The 20,862-nt window shown below is 47.6% G+C and overlaps 1 protein-coding gene and 1 long non-coding RNA gene across 2 annotated transcripts in view; both read right to left on the bottom strand.

Annotated features, from left to right (window-relative positions):
* The window catches only part of DDAH1 (dimethylarginine dimethylaminohydrolase 1), a 136,011-nt gene extending 115,571 nt beyond the window's left edge, over positions 1 to 20,440 (bottom strand). Inside the window, exon 1 of the mRNA XM_084755466.1 lies at positions 19,960 to 20,440. Within this exon, the coding sequence (XP_084611592.1) occupies positions 19,960 to 20,262 (303 nt within the window). The 5' untranslated portion in view covers positions 20,263 to 20,440. The remainder of the gene's footprint in view (positions 1 to 19,959) is intronic.
* On the bottom strand, positions 2,257 to 19,604 carry LOC311582389. Its single transcript, XR_014774116.1, has 2 exons — positions 19,314 to 19,604; positions 2,257 to 2,754 (listed from the first exon to the last, which is right to left on the bottom strand). It is a non-coding gene; the product is annotated as an uncharacterized lncRNA (long non-coding RNA).
* Positions 20,441 to 20,862: the final 422 nt, after the last annotated feature.

Genomic DNA, 20,862 nt, shown 5'->3' with positions numbered 1-20,862 from the left:
GAGATGAAGATACAGGAAAAAGGAGGTGGGGAAAGAAAAGTGGATTGATTTGTGCAGTGTTAGGTCTGGACCGGGTATTTAGGGACCTTGACGTCTATGGATCTGCAGGCCAGATCATCTGCATCAAATTAGAAGAGACAGTTAACAAATTAGAAGAGCCGGTTAAGATAGCGGCAGAAGAATGAAGAGATCCATCTGCCCTCCCCACAGCGTGTGTGATGAGAAGGTGATGTTACATTTCAGAGTCAGATGAATTTACCCCATGGCTAAAATGCCATCTGCCACTCCAACCACTTTTAGAATGCAACCTCACAGTAACACAAGCCAGGGAAGACATCTGGAACACCCCCTACGCTCACTCACTCACTCGTTTCCCGGTACTTCTCACTGCAGCTGCTTAGATGTTGGGGCACCCGCTGAGCTGTCCTGCCTCCAGGATTGCTCGGGGTTTCATGACTAAGAGCATGCTTTCAGGAAAAAGGGAATGTTGAGCATCAGCCCCCCGGCCCGGGGGATTGAGGCCAGTTTTGGAATGACGTTCTGGCAACATTACGACCAAGGTAGGAACAGCGATGCCTTCCTGTTCTCTGCTCCCTTGCACACAGCCCATCTCCTTCCATGCCCGCCTCCTTCAATCCTTCTGCCAAGTCCCAAAGCTAACTTACATCTTACGACATCTGAGTAGATACTGTCAGGGTCTCTTTTAGCCAGTTCCTCCCCCCTTTTTTCTTTAGTTTCCCTTTGTCCCCTTTCCTTCTTTGTGTTCGCTTTCCTTGCAGCAATACCTTTTAGAGGGTGACTTAGGTTTCTCCCATAGGCAGGCCACCTTTTAACAGGAGGGTGTGGTCTCCTCACCCAGGGCACTCTGTCTTGCACAACGGCTGGGTGTTTGGATTGATGCAGCAGGAGAGGCCAGCAACACATGAGACACTGTCTGACCATTTATATACAAACTATGTTAGCGTGCAGACTCCGCCACTCTAAGAAAAACAATTCTTGACCTTTCAACCCTGAAACTAATAGGATCCAATCCAGACTGGGAAACTGTCCCAAACCCAGGGTACTTACAGGTTGGAGAGCTACCTATCAATGGTTTGATTTGGTTGTTTGGCTCAACAAATTGATATAGGCCCATGAGAATTCGGGTGGGCCACAAGATATGAGTAGCTTAAGTTAGATAAATGGGCAGACAGAACCATAGAAATCCCTAAGGAGAGAAGAGGCGGGAGGTCAGACTCCTGGGTCCTAACAATTTTGTGGTTTCAACTCGAGTATAACTCTTAATTGTTTTTTTCTTTCTTAAGTGGGCAAGGGCAGTTCTTTATTGTTCCCAGGCTAAGAGAAAAAAAAATCTGACTAGAATATAAAATCACCAACTCAGTAATATGACTGCTTGTCTTAGCCTAGAGGCCAATCCATTCTATGCCAAGGCTTGCCATGGATTGAAATTGGCTCATTGGAAATCCAGTTACCAAGAGTTACAGATTTAGTGGGTCTGAATTATGTAAAATGTTTCACTGGCCTTTGCTCTCTGAGTTTCCTCATGCACAGGCCGACCCTCCACGCAAATGCTGGAATGGTTTTTTGGCCATTTCTCTTTTCACAGCCATCAGCCAGAGGAGGTGGCTGTGCTCCTGTCTCCACTTCTGCCTCCGCCTCCTGAGGAGGCCATGAAGATTACATACAGTATTTGTGCTCAGCAGTAAACATCCACCAATTATGACCAGGAGCGGCATTCTCATTAGCCCCTTGTTAGAACAGCCAGGCCCGGTATTTCAGGTGGCTCTCCCTGCTCATCAGCCAGAACCTGTGTTTGCAGCATCCCTTTGCACACTCTTTAATTCCCTCAGTCAGCCTTGCTCTGAGAGACACAGAACAGCAGCAGGGATTCTGGCTAAGAGTTAGAGACTCTGAGAGCAGGTTTTATGTGAGTGGTCTGTGAAATGTTTCCCTCCTCCCCACACTGCCCACCTGTGTTTACAAGACAGCGTGCCTCTACTGACTGCATTCTGCCCAAATGTTTAGAAGTCCCATGTAGGACACGTCTCCATCTGAAGGAATGTCCAGCCCAGAGCTGCTCCGCACCGCCCCCCTCACTGCAGCCGAGGACAGCCGCTGGCCCGGCTGACCTTTCTGCTGAAGGACCCACGTCACTTCCTTTGTTCCATTCTTCGCTGTATGGAATTGCAATAATGTGAACAATTTTTCTTTTACAAAAAAAAAAAGTCATAGAACACAGGAACTCTACAATAACGGTTTTGACAACTGAGATGTTCATATTTTATTCTGCTTAATTAAACACGGTAAAATTGCTTCTCCATCAGCAAGTGCCATTTTGCTAAATTGCACTGAAGTCAGTTTGATGAGAGATCCAAGTTCCTTGATTAAACTTGGTCAGAACGGTAACATCTAACTGATAACTACCACAAGACGTGAGAGAGAGTAGGAAGCCGAGGTCTGTGCCTCGGCTGTCACGTGGCTCTAATCTTCCTGGTAGGTTAAGTCTAGTTCTGCCCAGGCATGACTGCGACTCTGGGAGAGTAGGAGGAGGAGAGGCTGGCACCAGAAGCTCTCGCAGAAGGACCCAGGCTGGCAGGGACACCCAGCATATGGTAGGCTGGTGCTCAGCCCATCGTATTTACCAAGCCGGTGTATGAGGAGGGCTGACAGAACATGGCGCCAGAGGTCTTGGCTGCACATTTCAGGGATATTCCACAACTTCAGGGATCAATCTGTGGGTTTTGTATTAGAGACCTAGAAGAGGAAATCAGCAGAGGGTGGAAGTAAATGTAAGCCCAGTTAATGAAACCAGTTGACAGCTTGAGCATACGGAAGGAATAATGGTCACCTCAGAGCAGGCTAAACAGCAGAAATGACCAAGCTGGCCAACCGACCTACCGGCCAATGGACCTCTTATTTCCTCTGCTAATAGTGGGGCAGTGACTGCTCACAGAGCTTGGAACAGGGCCAAGCCAGCTGCTAAGAAGGATGGGCTTGCAGTTATAGTGCACAGTGGTGCAGTGCTAGTGCACATTGCAGTGATAGTGACCATTAGTGCAGTGCTGGTGCACACTGCAGTGCTAGCACACATTAGCGCAGTGGTAGTGCACATGAGGCATGGCGCTGCTCGTTCATCCTCTCAATGAAAGGTTTCACTGGGAGACGGTGAGCTGCACTGGAGGGAGTTTACAAACCTGAAAGCTGGACCCAAGCACAAGACAGCATCATGTTTTGTGCAAAGTTCATGCTGGTGGACTGCATCTTTGGGGAGCGTGTGGTATTATAGTGATGAGAGAGTTAATGAAAAGGAAGTGAGACACCCTGCCCGAGGGAGAGGGAGAGAGAGAGGGAGAGGGAGGAGGGGGAGGGGTTGGCCAGCAGTCACAGCTGGCCAGAGATAAGTAACTGTGGGGTTACCATTTGGGGCAGGTTTAGAGTGTCCTCCATCAGAGAAAATGACATTAATAAGAGTAAAATCAGAATTGTACGAACAGGAGCAACAGTACTTGTGACAATGTCTTTTGAGCATAGGAAACATTGGTTCTGAGCCAATAGCTGGTCTGAGGAGAGAAGTGTGTGGAGCCAAGGCCTTACCCAAGCCTTCACAGACATGAAAGAACTTAGCTATGGGGCTAAGGATGGTGGGACTCGAATCCACGCATATCACCCTGCCTCATTCCTGTCACATGATCTGGGCCTATGAGCACCTGTAGCCCCTCAGCCACAACACAGGTGCACAGAGGGTAACTTGAGGAGCTTCTTAGTTACACTGTGGCTTATTACTGCTCCCATTGGTGGCCTGGGGTCCGTGACAGCAACTGAGCCATGGAGTCAGGGTAACAGTTATTTCACAACAATGACAATCTATGTCCCAACTTCCATGTGCTTTTCAGGGAATTTCCCCTGGATTGTCTATGGGAAAGCTGAGCAAGAGCTAGTGTGGGAGTAAAGGTGGAATTAACCCTGAGGGGGCAGCCTCCTTCCAGGAGCAGGGAAGATTCTTAGCCCTCCGGTTCAAACTGGTTTTTAACCACACTCTTCTGTGCTTACAAGTTAAGGTCAACACTCTCCACAAGCTGTCTAAGTATTTGGACTAGGTCTCTGCCAGGAAATATTAAACATGGCTAGAGGTGGCGGCCCCTTCTGTGTTTCTCTGGGTGTGGAAGGCTTCTGAGCTGCCCATATGGTGAGGGGCAGAAGCAAGGTCTTCAGCAGGAGAAGGCCATGTCTCTGTGTCTTCTTTGCTCAGCTGACTCCTGGGGGCACAAAGCTAATGGCTGCATTGTTGATGTCATCAGTGTCTTGGAAAGCCTGATCCTCTAATAGGAGTCTCAGTGTGCATGCCTGCTCTGGCAGAGGTACCAGAAGCCCTGGCTTTGGAGAAGAAACGCTGGTTCTACAGCACAGCCTTAGGATCACTAGGGTTTGGATCTGTTTTGAACGTAACCCTGAAAGGTCCCTGGTCTGGAAACATGGTCCCTGTGAGACAGGTGACTAGGTCACAACTACTCTCTCACGAATGGGTAAGGCCATCTAGCCAATGGACAGCACGTTCTCCACAATTGTGTGGAGAGCAGGAGCTAACTCTGACATGAGCTCTGGTGCCTCCCATTTGACAACTTCCCCTTGATGGGGAAGCCTGGTGACACTCAGAGTTAGAGTAAGCAGGCTACCAGGAAGAGAACTGATAGGCTGTGGTCTTATAGTGGGGGACAAGATCCCCTTCTGTCACAGACCTGGAGGAGGGGAATAGGATGAAAGGAGGAGGGAGGGGGAACGGAAGATACAAGTGAGGGGATAACAAATGAGATGTAATCTGAATAAATTACTTAAATGAAAAATAAAATAAAAGACCATCCCATGGGAGAGCAGCCTGAGTTAGCTACAGAGAGTGGAGTTCTGCAGTGAGAGTAAGCTGGTATGCTCCTGCCATCCTGCTTTGGGTTCTACCATCTTTTCCTTTCCTACACCTGGGCCTCTTATTGGCACAGAGCTCACTCTGTGCTGGCGGGGTGCCCGCACAGGCATGCTGGCACTGTGACACTTAGACCACCCATCCAGTGGAGTTGTAGACCACCTCCACCTTATAAATCATGGAGACTCAAGTGTTTTGTTCTGAAGAAACCAGCTGGGCAAGTGTAAATAATAGTAACGAGCTACTGAATCTTACGACAGTGACTGTTATCTTGTTTGAAGAGACAATGTGGGCAAATGGAGTAAGTTGGGGCCTCTGCACTGGTGAGATGAGACAGAGGGGTTCACAGCACAGCACACAGAGTGTAATACTCAACAGTCATGCCTAGAGTGCTCCCAGCTCCGAATCCTAACACGGTGCACACTCTGACAATCATTCACCTTCTGGTCTCTGCTGACCTGAATGTTTCCCATTTGCTCAGCAGTCTCTTAGCCTGGGAGGATTCCACACACAGAGCCACAACCAAAGCCTGAAGGGTCATCTCAGGCAGGCTAGCACTGGCTCTCAACTTCTAGAGAGAACCATGAGGCTGAAGGTCCACCTTCAAATGTCCTGGAACAGCACGGTGTAGATGCTGAGCTTGCTGCTCAAAATCAGACAGTCTCTAACACCCACAGACACAGTCCTTAGAAACTGCTTTTAATTTTTTTGTTTGTTTGTTTTTTTTCGAGACAGAGTTTCTCTGTGTAGCCTTGGCTGTCCTGGACTCACTTTGTAGACCAGGCTGGCCTCGAACTCACAGAGATCCACCTGCCTCTGCCTCCCAAGTGCTGGGATTAAAGGTGTGTGCCACCACTCCCGGCCGCTTACAAACTACTTTTACATTAATGTCTTCATTCAAACTTCTCTAGTTTATAGGTAGACATTCTGAAACCCACAGCGGTCAGTGTTAACCCTCAGGAACATGGCCCTTAATAAAGAGGTTGGGGGCTGGTGAGATGGCTCAGTGGGCAGTGTTTGCCACGCAAGCAAGAGAATTGGAGTTTGGTCTCCAGCACCCACCCACATAAAAGGACAAGCCTGGTGGCACGTGCCTGAACCCCCAGCTGTAATATCACCCCAACTTGATTTTAAAAACAACAAATCATGTCTGAGCACACAGATCGATTCTGTGGTGCTGTGTGAGCAAACGTTGATACTGAACCTGCCAGATCGTTGGGAAGGGTCCGTGGCTCTGTCTACTGAGAGCCTGATTTTCTCGTTCTCTCTGCCTCTCACACTCTGCCACACACAGATACTTGATTTGATCTTCCTACTTGGTCACAAAGGGTCACTAACCTGCCACCAAGCTTCCACCTACTCACCTGCTTTTTGACCTGTGCTGAAATTTCATTGTTGAAAACAGCAAAGATTGGGCTGGAGAGACGGCTCAGTGGTTAAGAGAACTGCCTGCTCTTCCAGAGGTCTTGAGTTCAATTCCCAGCAACCACATGGTGGCTCACGACCATCTGTATGGGGATCTAGTTCCCTTTCTGGCATGCACTAATATACATACATTTAAAAAAAAAGAAAACAGTGAAGATTGACAACAAAGACTAAGATAATAATGTGTAACTTTTATCTAGGTCTATGTAAGTAGGTTTCAAACCTCTTTACAAACCACAGGACAAGACAGATGTCACTGTGTGATCCACAGCACACAGGGAATGCACATATGCATCCATGTACAATGGAAGCGAAGTCTGCATCTGACCATCCCTGGCTACACTGTGATCAGGGACACTCTGTCCTAACTCAAGATACTCACGCTCACCTGCTAACAGACAAACAAAAGTATTGGCCATGACCCACTCAAGGGACTCTGTAATCCACATATGAAATGGAACCTATCATTTGAACATAACCACGCAGAGTCACAGGATAAGGACCAATCCACAGTGTCCCAGGACGTACCGGGAGAGGTAAGGGAGGATAGGGCAGCCCCAGGAGCTGCACGGATGATCTCCTTTGTGGACCGTTCCAGAAAGACACAGCAAGAATGACATTAGGGAAGGGAATCAGCATGGAGGTGTTACCAGGAGCTTGTGAAAAAGCAGCTCATTTTATAAAAATCTCTCCTGCTCTCACGTTAAAAAAAAAAAAGGAACTCAAGAAATCCTCTAAGCATTTTCTACAGCCACATTGCCACTAAACGTCATTTACAAGGCAGGGGCTAGAGGAACTGGTTTTATTCCAACGTTATTCTGAATGTGTCCAACCATGTGCGTGCATATATGTGTGCATGCGTGTGTGTAGACAGGACTTTTAAAGCAAGCCAAGGGACAGTGGTTGTTATAGCTGTGGTGACTGCAGCCATTAGTCTGACCTCTGACCTCGAGCTGGGCAGGGTTGGTTTGGAAGAGCGTGTTCTGAATTCTAATTGAGCCCTCAGCTGCTCCGAGGTCAATGGCCAGTGTCGTATATGTTTTCCCACATTTACTGTCAAGAAAAGCCATTGAACTAAACCCTCAATACTCCTCACCCTCAACAAGAGGCTTCTATGGGACCCATACAGAGACTATAGTAACCCTCAGCATTCATGCAGACAACCAAGGCTCTGAGAAAAGAGGAGAAGACTAGGACATGGCGACACTATCGCCCACCATTTTTTAGCTCCAGGTTGCACAATTCCCCTTTCTGACAAACACACAGAGTCATCACTCCACGGAGTCTTCAAAGGCCTCTGAGGGCACCGCGTGTGTGAGGGCACACAACCCACTCTTAGGAGTCAGCTGCTCCGCTGGTAACAGGGCTACTAATGCAGCCCAGGCCTCCTGTCCTCAACACTATCTCGTCTCCAAACAGCCACATATATTTGCCGATATTTCAGTCCCATTATCAACAAATGTCGAAGCTGGCTATTTAGGAGAAAAAAAAAATCCCTAAACTTTCTATAATCATTTGTATACAAAGGCTGAATTTCTATGTAGTATTGAAAGAATATGAAGGGAAAATTGTGAATTGAGTGACTTTTCAAAGTCACCTCCAGGCCTCTGGGATGTGTTCTGAGAATGACACGAAAGTCATAATTATGCTGTAGCAATCCTGCGTTTGGATTTATCCTAGAGTTTTCTAAATTGAAAAATACACTCCGAGTTTTCATCCTCATCCCAAGGCAATATGGGTTCTGGGTCATGCTGGTGTCAGTAAAGCTTCCCGCGTGCACACACACGGTCTGTGCTGGGAGGATGGCTGCCTCTTGGAGGGTGTGACCTCTGCGTGGGGAGGAAGGTGGACTCCTGCTGCCGAACCTGCTCTAAAACAATGTGAGGGGACGCCAGCTCTGATGGAAGTCAGCGTCCTCCCAGCTCACTCAGCACAGTCTTCCCTTAAATGTTCTTAAATGTCACACAAGGGGAGAGAGAACCAGAGAACCGGTTTCTAGCTAAGGATGAGACCGGTACCTTCCACCTCCTCCTGTTCTCCACTGACACCCACTAAGCCACAGTGGAAGGAGGGATTCAGCACAGGTGGACGGACAGGGTTCAGACGGTAAGAAAACAGTCACCGCGAGGAGTCGACCTGAGAAGGTGGGAATGCAGCATGGCTTACTATGTGGGGGACCTTCTGAGAGGTTGGTTGTGATTCCCAGAGTCTACCTGGCCCATGGCATGATCCTCAGTGGTTTCTGCAAAAAGCCTGAGTGGAGCAATCTAGTTGAAAGGAGAGATACAATAGATTTTTCTATTTTGTTCTCACCATGAGCCAGAATAAGAACTATATTTCATTTACTAAGTTAGTATGCACGCAAAACCAAATGAGCCAAGTTTTACGAAATAGTTCCTTTTCCGTGTTGCAATAATATGCTGATTTTACAAAAGACAACTAATTCTATTACTCTAAAAAATAAAAGATCTAGTCATGACCCATTGAATTGATTTCATGACCTACTGGTGAGGCCAGAACAGCCATCTGAAGAAGAAGGACAAACAGTGCAGAGAGCCTTGTCTTCAAAATGTGCTCCAACAGCTGGAGGTGGTGGCGCACGTCTTTAATCCCAGCACTCGGGAGGCAGAGGCAGGCGGATTTCCATGAGTTCAAGGCCAGCCTGGTCTACAAAGCGAGTCCAGGACAGCCAAGGCTACACAGAGAAACCCTGATTTGAAAAAACAAAAACAAAACAAAACAGAAAAATGTGCTCCAATGATAGTTAAGCTGGTTCTATATTTGAAAAGACAAAACCAGAGAGGGTTAATGTAATAAATACGAAGATTCTGATCGAGGATCACAGCACCGCAAAGGAAAACAGAAAAATACAAAGTTGGCTTGGTGACACAGCTCAGCAGGGAAAGGTGCTTGCCACCAACATTGACAACCCGAGTTCCATCCTTAGAACCCTCAGGGTAGAAAGAACGTACTGGCTCCCAAAGTTGTCCTCTGCCCTCCACGCATGCCCCATGCACATGTAACACAACCAAACAAAACGACTCCTAAGCCTGGAGTGTCCTAAGAAATACAAAATCAAGAGCAAGGATAGTATGGGCATTTTAGAATGAATTAGTAGGCTTGACTTTCTCACAAAAATCTCTTGAACTAGAAAATACGATTAAAACATAATTAGCCTGAAATATGACCCACAGCCAAAGTGGAATCATATTATTTTTTTCTCCTGAATCAAAAAATTAAGGGAAGAAAATGGATATGCTTGCCCTCTATTATTATTTTACAGCTGTACCATGAAATTTGCTAATTTCAGCTTTTTAAAAAAATAATTTCAGGTTCAGGATCTCTAGGTTTAGCACCAGCATATACCCTCCTCCTTCTACCCAGTGCTCTAATCGCATCTGTGCAGCCGCGATGGGTAGGAGGGCTTGATGCCAGCTTGGTGGACGGAGGGCTGCCAACAGCAAGGAAACCATCATTAGAAGGAGTCAACCCAACAGAGTGGCAATCACACATGGTTTGATATACATGTGAGATCTTCTGAGATTTTGGTAATTGTTCCAAGAATCCATTAGGAAGTCAAATACAATCATGCCTATGCTATACTAACAAAAATCTTTCTGTGTACACAGCTAACTGCAGGAAGGGAACACTCAAACAACTAGTTCCTCACGTTATATCTTTATTTAGAAAAAATATAACTTCATCATACAGTTTCAGAAGACAAAAGTTAAAATCTTGGAGACAACTCCAGGAGTCTAGAGGCACAAATGGAATATACAGAGAGTTTATAACAATTACCTGGGCAAGTTAAGAGGCTTGCCACAAAAATGTGTCTGGAAGCTCTTCTCTTCCGTACCCCTGCACTCCCTCCCACTTTCTGGTGGTCGTTGCTCTCACGGTGACCACAGAACACAACTGGCAAACTTGAGTGAAGCTGATGGTGAGAACGCAAACCACGTGGACCTAGGCTCTTAGGCTACCTCACTGCTTTTTTACTCAACCTCTTCAATGGGGAAAAACCACCTATCAGATGTGCCATAAATGGCTGAATAAATACAGCCTTTGAACAGATTTAGCAAATTCAGCTTCATCTTATACTGGATTATCATTAGCCAAGGCACAAGTTTACACTATAGGTTAACTAACTGAAACAAGTATAATGTCTTGGGCTGAGGAAGACCCTGCGTTTATTCATGCAATTTTATCTCCTTATGGATGCAAGCCATCATCACCTCCCCATATGTTTCCCCAATCTCTTTATCCTGTTCAGCTTACACTTCCCACCCCAATGCAACCTGAGTTTCAAAAGGAAAAAAGAGCATCTTCTAGTGAAAAGAATGTTTATGCTAACACCATTTCAGAAATTAAAACCAGCATCCTCCTGGGCAGTAGTGTTCCCTCCATCGCACACTGCCTACTGCAGTGTGTACAGATCTCAGCCCATGATTACAGACGTGCCTCCGGAGTGGGCTACCTCATCTCAGTATGAAGTTCCATGCTGAGTGCTGCCAAGATGAGATTTGTGAGTAAAAATGCATTTTAATACCAAATAAAAATGAAGAGTTTTCTTTCCTGTCATCGGCATGGGTAATGTTGTGTACAGTAGGCACGGACAATCTTGCATACAGTAGGTGTTAGCATTCTGCTTCAGCCTGCCTACTTGTGATGTCATTGCTTACCTGCCACAGAGGCGTGACCCTAACCAGGGCCATATAAAAGGACAGCCGTCCACATGCCCCCCCCCCCCCTCCTCTCTACCCCCTTCTCCTCCCTCCCTCTCTTACCCCTCTTACCCTTCCTTTCTCTTCTTCTCATTCTTCCTCTGTCTTTCTCTCTCTCTGGGGTAGCCCTTCCCCCTTTCTCCTCCCCCCACCCCCATGCTCATGTAATAAACTCCCCTATAACATAATATCTGCTGCCTGGTACCTTCTTATATCTTATACCTTATTACCTTATCTCGTGGCTTTCATTCTTTAGTCATAACAGTAGTCATGAGTAAAATTGCTACAGTACAGGGATCAGGGTTGCTTGCTATATACTAGTATGGACAATGACCGGCCAAAGAGGGAAACTGACTGAACGGCAAAGAACACACTGATAACTTATAGCACCCACATAAGTACACGCTTCTAGAGCTTAGCAACAGAAGAGATGAGTCTCAGGCCCGAGGAGGACTTGGGACCAATTCAGGGTGTGTTCCAGAGTTCCTGTGTGCTCTACTTTAGGAATCTGAGGAGATGAAGACCATTGCCGAGCATTTGGGTAAGAGGGAGGAAGGAAGTCCACTTAGAAATGGGGTCTGCGTGCTAGACAGCCAGATCCATCCAACAGCTACAGATGTGACGGCGAACTTCAAACCCGGCACCTGAAACCCCAGGAACAGAGCACTGTGGAAAGGGCTGCTTCTCTGCATCTTTCCCAACACAAATGAACTCCTCTCCCACTGCGGCCCTTCCCATCCTGGACCACCTAGCTTCCTTTATCTGGAGAGGCTGCCTCTGACTGTTCTAGTTCATTCTTACGCGACCACTGCTCTTCTGGGAGCCCGAGGATGGGTCAGACACTCCGGGAACATCCCATCACCCACCAGTTCCATCCCAGAGCCCATTCCCCACTCGGCCAGTGGTCTGCTCCCCTGGCTGGGCAAAGGGCAGTGATGCTGTCTGATGCTGTCAATCTCTCCAACACTGAACATTGGGTCTGGCACATGCAAGCGCTTGCTGCACACACAAACACGACTGGTCCAGCTTCCCAAGTTGTTTTTAGCACCATCACCGCACTCACAATCACTGCTATCCAAAAATTAAAAAAAAAAAAAAAACAACAACAACACTATATTTATTAAGCAATATGAGAATTACCCAGGTGTGGTGACACATGCCTTTAATCCCAGTACTCAGTGAGTTCAAGGCCAGCCCGGTCTACAAAGAGAGTCCAGGACAGCTAAGGCTATACAGAGAGACCCTGTCTTAAAAAAAACCAAACAAACCAAAACAAAGAACTAAAGCAAAAGTCTTTTGATGAGGGCAAAGGTTACTTATTTGCATGCATTCAGCATAAGCCACTGACTAACAACTAACCCTTCTAAGCCCATTGGGCTCAAAACAACAGAACCGCCCCATCTGACTTTCAGCCCAAACAGCCAGGCCCAGCAGAGGATGTGCTGGGGAAATTAAACCTGTAGCTCTTTGTTCTTTAATCTTACACTGTGCTGCAGGGATTCCTCTGTCATTCTTGCTTGGCTGATCTGGGAGACAGGAGTCTAAAGCCTGGCGACTCATGTGTTTCTGGGGGATGGACGCCACTGCTCTGTCAGCACCAGCTCCAGGAAGACAATGGACATTATTCAATTACTTGACAATGACAAAGTCAACTAGGTTAGCCTTAGGGACACACAGTTTTAAGTAAGATTTGTTGCTTGAGGTTACTCTCGAAATGAGCCAGAGGACTGACTTAATACCTGGCATCAGTCTGAAGAAAGCAACAATGGCTAATGTCAAAGGTCGCCTGATCATCTTTATAGAGCACTGCAGATTCAGTCATGGTGAATACATATTTAAAGACAACATAGAGTTAATAATGCAATGAGATGTGTATGTATGATATTAATAAAGCCATTTTCTCTCATTACAGCTTTAGTTAATTTATCTTTGTGATTCCTTCTTGTTTGGGGGGAGTTTGTTTTGTTTAGTTGTTGTTGTTGTTGTTGTTGTTGTTTTTCAAGACAGGGCTTCTCGGTGTTGCCTTGGCTGTCCTCGGCTCACTTTGTAGACCAGGCTGGCCTCAAACTCACATCAATCCTCCTGCCTCTGCCTCCCGAGTGCTGGGATTAAAGGTGTGCACCACCACGCCCGGCTGTGATTCATTTTGATGAGGAAGAAAGAATGGCTACCGTATATGTAGATCTCCATTCAGCAAATTCAGAAAATCTCCTCAAAGATTACAGGTTTTTCATTGGCCCACAAAATGAAAGCTAACCAACACACCTTTTAAATAAGCATCTCTAGAGGTTGGGAGATGCTTCCGTGGTTAACGCTCTTGCCCAGACAGTGTCAGAGCCTGAGTTTGGAACCCCAGAACTCACACAAATGCTGGGCAGGTGTGGCAGCCCATCTGTAAACTGTAGCCCCAGAAAGCAGAGAGAGAGAGGATCGACCCCCTGAGGTGAGCCATATATATGAGCTCTGGGTCTGACTGAGACCACAGCCCAGTGAACTGTGGAAGAATGATTGAAGATGATCCCTGATATAAACCTTGAGCCTCTGTGTATTTGTGTTACACATGCATTTGCACCCCCACATGGTGTGCCCACACCTTGCAAACATGCATTTTCCATCCCCTCACACACCCAAATGGAAAAATAAAACTAAATACATCTTCAAATTACAGTAGATTGTCTCAGAAAGGTAGCTGGAGACATTTCCCCATCAAATCTTAGACTTTTCCATAGTCAAGGATTATATAATAGTGGATAGATTACTACCATGACTATAATAAAACTGATTGGAAAGACATTTGAGCTTAATAAAAAAAAATTTCAAATACATGCAAGAGCAATGCCACAGGACATGTGAGCTGTGAGGGATCCAGCCCTGCGTTCCCGTTCCCCTCTAGTGGCTCCTAGAGTCTCACCAGGGGGCTCGTTTTTTTTTGTTTTGTTTTGTTTTGTTTTCTGCCTAAGGGTCTCTCTCTACTGAAAGTCAGTCCCTGATCTTCGCTTTCTTCCTCGTTTCCAAAGCATTTGAGTTCCCCCCACCCTACCCCCCCACCACCCCCCACCCCCGTACTGGAACAGGTTACATTAGTGGACACACCTCTGTCTCTGATTCACACCAATTTTCCAATGTTATTGCCCAGCCCATATAGAAAAGTTGAAAACGAAACACCCGGAAAAGAACCCGTTGTTCTAGCCATTGTGAGGTGATGGTTTGCTGTTGAGAGCGGCCTCTGGTGAGGTCTCCTCCCATGAGTGGCAGCCAGAGGCATTTCTGACTATGGTTGTGAGTGGCATCCTCACCTGAAGTCACACGGAAGCTTGAGGAAATGCATGTGTTTGAGAAGCAACCATCTCAGCCTGGCATGGTGGCGCACGCCTTTAATACCAGCACAGAGGCAGAGGTAGGTGGATCTCTGTGAATTCGAGGCCGGCTTGGTCTACAAAGAGAGTCCAGACCAATCAAGTTTACACAAAGAAATCCTGTCTCGGAAAAAGAAGAGAGGGGGTGGGGGGAGGAGGAGGAGGGGGAGGAGGGGGAGGAGAAGGAGGGGGAGGAGGAGGAAGCAAGCATCTCCTCTGCTCACAGACAACACAGTTATCAATAAACTCTGCTGCGCAATTTTGAAGGTTCATGTAAATGACAATTCCTATTACAGATTCACTATTTTATTTTATGTGCGTGTTTCGCCTGCATGTATGTAGGAACACCAAGCACATGCCTGGGGCTGGAGGTCAAGCCAAATCCAGATTTCCTTGACTTTTAAAGAGAGTGGCAATAGTACCATCTTTCAGGACCCATATACTCCGTGGTTACCTGCTACTGTTCAGCACAAACTTTGTCTCTGGAGGCAACATAAGAAACTCAGAACCAAAATGTACAGGTCCTGATATTTAAGTGTCCTTATAGAAAGGGACTGTCAACATAAATGTACATTTTTTAAATATGTTCTATTAATTCCTTGAGAATTTCATAAGAATCCGTTTTTATGATATTTTATCTTCAGTCCCTCCCTTTATCTTCCCCCAGATCCACTGCCAGCTTCCTAATGCCCCAGCTTCATGTCACTTCTTGTTTTAATTCTATGACCCATTGACTCCAATACGTGCTGTCCGTATACTCCTAGCTGTGGGCCACACTGTTCCCTCCCTCCACTTAACATCGCCATTTTCCCACTCATCTCCTCCCCATTTGGAATTTATATTACCTTAAGCTAAGCACCGTCTTCCTAAAGAGGTCTGTAAGACTCAAAACGGTTGAAGAAAGAATAATTAAAGGCATTATCGTCCTGTGGGAATAGATAGGTGTGGTTTCTCCTGGAAACCGCAGGACACGTGCCTGAGAAAGGACGCCGTTCACAGTTTTGTTTAAGTAAGCCTTGGCAGTTAAAACCCTTCTGAGAAGAAGATGGCTTTCTTCCTTCTGAAGAAAATGGCTTAGTGGTTTCCCCAAAAGTGGAGGTAAGGCTGGGACATCACACGTCCTCAGGTACACCCTGATCTTAGGCAATCATTGTCCACACGGAAAGTTTAATCATTAGACCACCCCAATGCTCACACTGTCTTCAGTCCTGCTGGCTTTAGTTTATTTATAGGACTTTGACTCTCAGGCGTTGCCCTTAGGAGTACATCTGAAACGCGATTGGCTTCTCAAAGTTATTTGTTTCCTAATTATTAAACCTATTAAAAAAAATATCCCAACCCAGGAAGACACAGAGCTGTCAGTGGATATGGTTGCTGACTTTCTGTGTATACAGTTGTTTTCATTAACTCTACAGCTTTCCTCACAGGGCTTCCAAGTTCCAGGAATCGCTGGAAGCCCTCTCGGCTCTTTCTTCTAAGGAAGAAAAGTTATTAAATACAGCACAATGCTTTGATTAAGAAATACTTTCTCAAGACTTTTTATTAAAAACAAAGCAGTGATAAATGACAAGAAGAGTCAGGCAAGGGCAGAGGACTGACGTTATAAACCACCCGTGCTCATAATGAAATGTTTGCGACTCCACCAACTCGGAATGCTTATAAAATACCAAATCTATCATTAGAAATGAGGGTGGTGGACCGTGCCTGTCATTACAGCACTTGGAAGGCTGAGACAGGAGGACTGCCACTAGTTGAACATAGCCGGGGCTATATAGTGAGCTGCCGGCCAACTGGAGCTACAGCGTGAGACCCATCTCAAAACAAAATACAAATCCCTCCTAAGCGGAGAAAAATAAGTTCAGCCAAATCATGGAAACGTTTGTCCTACAACATATTTTCTGCTTCTCTTGTGTATTAGGCCTTGGAAACAAAATATGAAACAATGTAGACAAGATGCCTGCTCTTACAAGACAGCAGAGGGTAGGGGCCTGTAGGCAGGCGATCACAGGGTATGAGAAACGTCAGAAAGGCAGAGGTGGCCAGGGTGGGTGGCAGGGATGGGGGTGGGTGGGTGGGGATGGTGGTGGGGGTGGGGACACTCATATGGAGAAACAATTCAGGCAGGGAAGGTGGTGTCTAATGTCACAGTGAGTGGGGGGCAAGAGCTCCGGAATCCTACACACCTTAGTTCTGAGGCTGGTTTTTCCTTGGTGCCACTCTGTATCCCTGGGCAATTTATGCAATCTCTTTGACTCTGTTTCATCCATAATGATACTGTTGAATGAGCATTGATGAAATGCATGTCACAGACCTGGCAGTTTGCAGGCAAATGGCAAGCACCCAGTAAATGTCAGCTAAAATGGCATTAATGGTGACGGCAGGCCAAGACAGCAAGGTTAAGGGAAGAGAGGTAGGTTCCAGATGAAGGAAAACTGTGCATGCAGGAAGGAGGTCCTATGAATGAGCCAAGTGTTGAGGAAGAGGATGCAGAGATGATGACGCTAAGGCTGGGAAGGCAGCAGAGCTCACCTCAGCTGGTGCCGCTCTAGAACTCTGTTCAGAGGAGAATCAAATTTGTGTTGGCCATCTTGGCCTTGGTGTGGTGGTGGCCATGGTGAGTAAAGTGACTGCAGACAGGAATACCAATGATAAGATTTTTAAAACAACTCCTGGGATGCTGTAGGTTTTCACACACACACACACACACACACACACACACACACACACACACACTCCTATCTCAATCTAAAAAGGAGCCTGGAGTCAACCATTAGCTTGTCTGTTTAGCATTTCATTGACTGGCTGACTGACTGATGGATTCACTCATTTGTTCAATCAGCATCGATACCTAAAGTCAGCATTCCTTCCTTCCTTCCATCCACCCACCCATCCATCTATCCAAAGAGCATCAATACGAGACAGCTTGTCTGTCCAGCATTTCATTCATTCATTCATTCATTCATTCATTCACTCACTCAATGAGTATCAGCACTTGAAGTTCCTTATTTTTCTTTCACCCATCCACTTGTTTATTCATTTATCCATTCACCGGCCATCCATCCCTGTGATGTTGGCAGACTGCGCTGTAAGAGATATTAGCAAGCACCACCCTGCTCACCAGAAGCATCCCACCTAACCATGACTGCCCATCTCTTCTCTAGCTGGGTGGGGAGCCTTGGCCCCCAGGCGTGAGCAGGTGCTCTGTAGAGAGGACATGGCGGTCCCATAGAACAGACACGCCCAAGCCCAAGGCATGCCGGTGGCCTGGCTTCACCCTGGGACACAGAAGGTCACTAAGAACGTTAGTGTGCAGCTGACACTATTCATGGACCATGAAGTAACAACCAACGTTTACTCAACATTTTTTGGTGGAGTTCAGGTGGGTTTACATATTTATCACCACTTTATGAAACAGGTATTGGTATGCCCATGACAGAGTAAGAAGAATTAGTCACGTGCCTAGAGGCACAGAATCAGAGCAATAACGCTGAGCCCCAGCCCAGTGCTCTTAATCTCTATGCTGTGTGGTTTCTGGAGCTGGAGCTGTAGTTCAGCACTACAACGATTACCTAATGGGCAAGGTCTTGGGTTCAGTGCCCTACACAGAAAAACACAACAAGAGTTTGGGGTGACCTTTGGCAAGTGTGGGCCACTGAGCTGCTGACTGCAGAGTGGAGTCAAATTGTGACATTTAATATATCAAAATCTCACCAGATGAAAGATCATTGCTAGCTCAGAGCCAGGCGTGGTGGCACACGCCTTTAATCTCAACACCTGGGAGGGAGAGGCAGGTGGATTGCTGTGAGTTCGAGGCCAGCCTGGTCTACAAAGTGAGTCCAGGACAGCCAAGGCTACACAGAGAAACCCTGTCTCAAAAAACCAGGAAAGAGAGAGAGAGAGAGAGAGAGAGAGAGAGAGAGAGAGAAAGAAAGAAAGAAAGAAAGAAAGAAAGGTTACTGCTAGCTCTTACATTGGGAAAACCAAGGCTTGTAAAGTTAATTACAGCAATAACATGTTATTTGTGTTACAGAGATGTACCTTACAGAAGTAAAATGCAATGGATAAGGATGGTCACAGTCAAGAGAAGAAATGAAGACTCCCATCAGATGAGCACCATTTTGAGAGTTTTGAAGTCTGTTTTACACATACCATATGGTAAGAAGTACATCAGAAGTTATCCACCATGGCTAGGTTTATATTAGGTTAAGACAGAGTGGGAGCCTTTGTATAGTCCAGTCCGGAAGGTGTGACAAAAGGAAAGCCGGTGGGCTAAGAAAATGAGACCTGTTACTCTTGGTTTGTGCTGAGAAAGCTGATTACCTAAGTGACAAATAGGTGGACTTTGATTGTACTTGGGCTCTGAAGGGTTTCACCAGGAAAGCAGAGCAAATGTGGAATAAGCATATTTAAATCCTAAGCCCCAGGAACTACTTCCAATATGACAGAAAAGAGGGGGGTGGGAATCCCTTCAGATATAAAAGAAAGCACCTGCATCTTGTTACCCTGCTGGATGCCAAGAATGAAGGAGACTCTCTGAGCTTAGGCTCTTCCCAGGCAGCAAGAAGAATCCCAGGCAGATGGCATCTTAAAATCTAATCTTGCTCAATGTGTCTCTCCCCCACTAACCTACATTATTTTTAAAGCACCCACAGCCGTTTCCACAAGATAAAATAATTTGTAGGCACTACTCCGCGCTCCTTTAAGAACACACACGAACACACACACATACACACACACATGCACACACACACACACACACACACACACACTAAAGTCTTAATTGCTGAAAGGGGGGAGGGAAGGGAGGGGACGGAGGGGAGAGAGTACAAGAGAAGGAGGAAGAGGAAGAGAAAGAAAAATAAAAGTTACAGAACTTGTAAAAAAAATAATAATTACCACTGCTAATGAAACATATGCACCCAACTCCCCGCAGAGAGCACAGCTTTTCAAACACGGCCTGTCCACACACACATTTAAACACAGCTCAACAAACGTTAAACACATTCGCCTGCCAAGCGCGTTCTTCAAGACTCACTGGCCACAACTGAAAAGTAACTTGGACACCCCCAGGTCACTGGGCACAGGCGCTCCCTAATGTCACGTGGGCCGCCCTGCCAGGAGCGCCCAGCAGGACTTGGGAGGCGCCCCCACCCCCACCCCCACCCCGCCAAGACTCCACATGCCCTCCTGGAGGTCCCTTCTTGTTTTCACTGGCAAAGAAACAGAGTAGCATTGACTTAGGCGCTGTGTAATTTGCAAGATAGAAACGGTGGCGAGATGGGTCCCCAGCCCTGCCACCTGCCCGACCAAGTCCGCGTCACCACACTCCAATGGAGATCGCCTCGAAGGCTCCCGACACCCTGGAGGTGTGAACAATGAACTTGTCTGGCTCGGATCGCCCACACCCAGACACACTGCCCCAAGTCTCGCAGTGGGAACTTAGGAACTGAGCCCGTGGGGTCGACTCCACGAGCGAAAGGGCCCACGCGCACGTTCCCCCGGCCGCGCCCCTCGCGTCGCCTGCCCGGGGCTGGCGGGTTACCTCCTTCCTGCGGCTGGGCGCCCCGGGGCGGGTGATGAGGGCGGTCTCCTCGCACACCACGGCCACGTCCTCCACGAACACGCAGTCGGGCAGGCTCTCGTCGGCCGGCAGCTGCACCACCTGCAGCCCCAGCTTGCTGCCCAGCACGCCCACGTAGAGCTGGTGCTGGCGCTCGGCGCGAGCGAAATCCACCTCTTCGCCCTGGGAGCGCCTGAGCGCGTGGCGGCACAAGGACTCGGGCGGAGCCCGCACCACGGCGTGGGTGGCCCGGCCGAAGACGGCGGGGTGGCCGAGGCCGGCCATGGCTCACGCAGAGAGACGGTGGCGGCGGGGCTTTGGCGCGGCAGCCGCGTCCTTCAGAGAGCAGCGCGCGCTCAGCCTGCAAGCCTGCGAGCGCCCGGCAGCTCCTCTTGGCAGCGGATGAATGTGCTGCTGCGGGAGCCCGGCTCGCGCCCGGAACCCTGCCCGCGCCACTGAGCATGCCCAGAGCTCAGGGCGCCAGCCCAGCGCCCGCGCGCCTACTCCGGCGCTCCCGCAGCTGCCGCAGCTCGACCTGGGTCAGTTGGCATGCGGTGACTCGGCTCGGGAATTCTCAGCAATGATTCCCTCCCTGGGCCTAGGTGTGTGTATCCCACCGCAGGTGCATGCCTCACAAGGTCCCCCATAAGGACCTGGAAATCCTCCAGCAGTGCTGTACCGGACCTGCTGGAGAGGACTTAGTAATGGTCAGGGGACCAGGTGAAGCGCGATATGGCTAAACTTTCTCACTCTCATCTTCCTTCATTATCCAGTTCATGGGCCCTAGATTCCTGTGTGGCAGCCTGTCCTTCACCCATAGTGTCTTGACTTTCTTCAGAGTGACCTATTGGCCCAAGTGAAACTCAATATTGTACAAAGGATACA

The sequence above is a fragment of the Acomys minous genome, assembly GCF_964271855.1.
Source record: "Acomys minous genome assembly, chromosome: 14".
In the NCBI taxonomy this organism is placed as follows: Eukaryota; Metazoa; Chordata; class Mammalia; order Rodentia; family Muridae; genus Acomys; species Acomys minous.
Note: the sequence above shows the minus strand (reverse complement) of the source record. Positions and strands in the feature narration are given on the sequence as shown.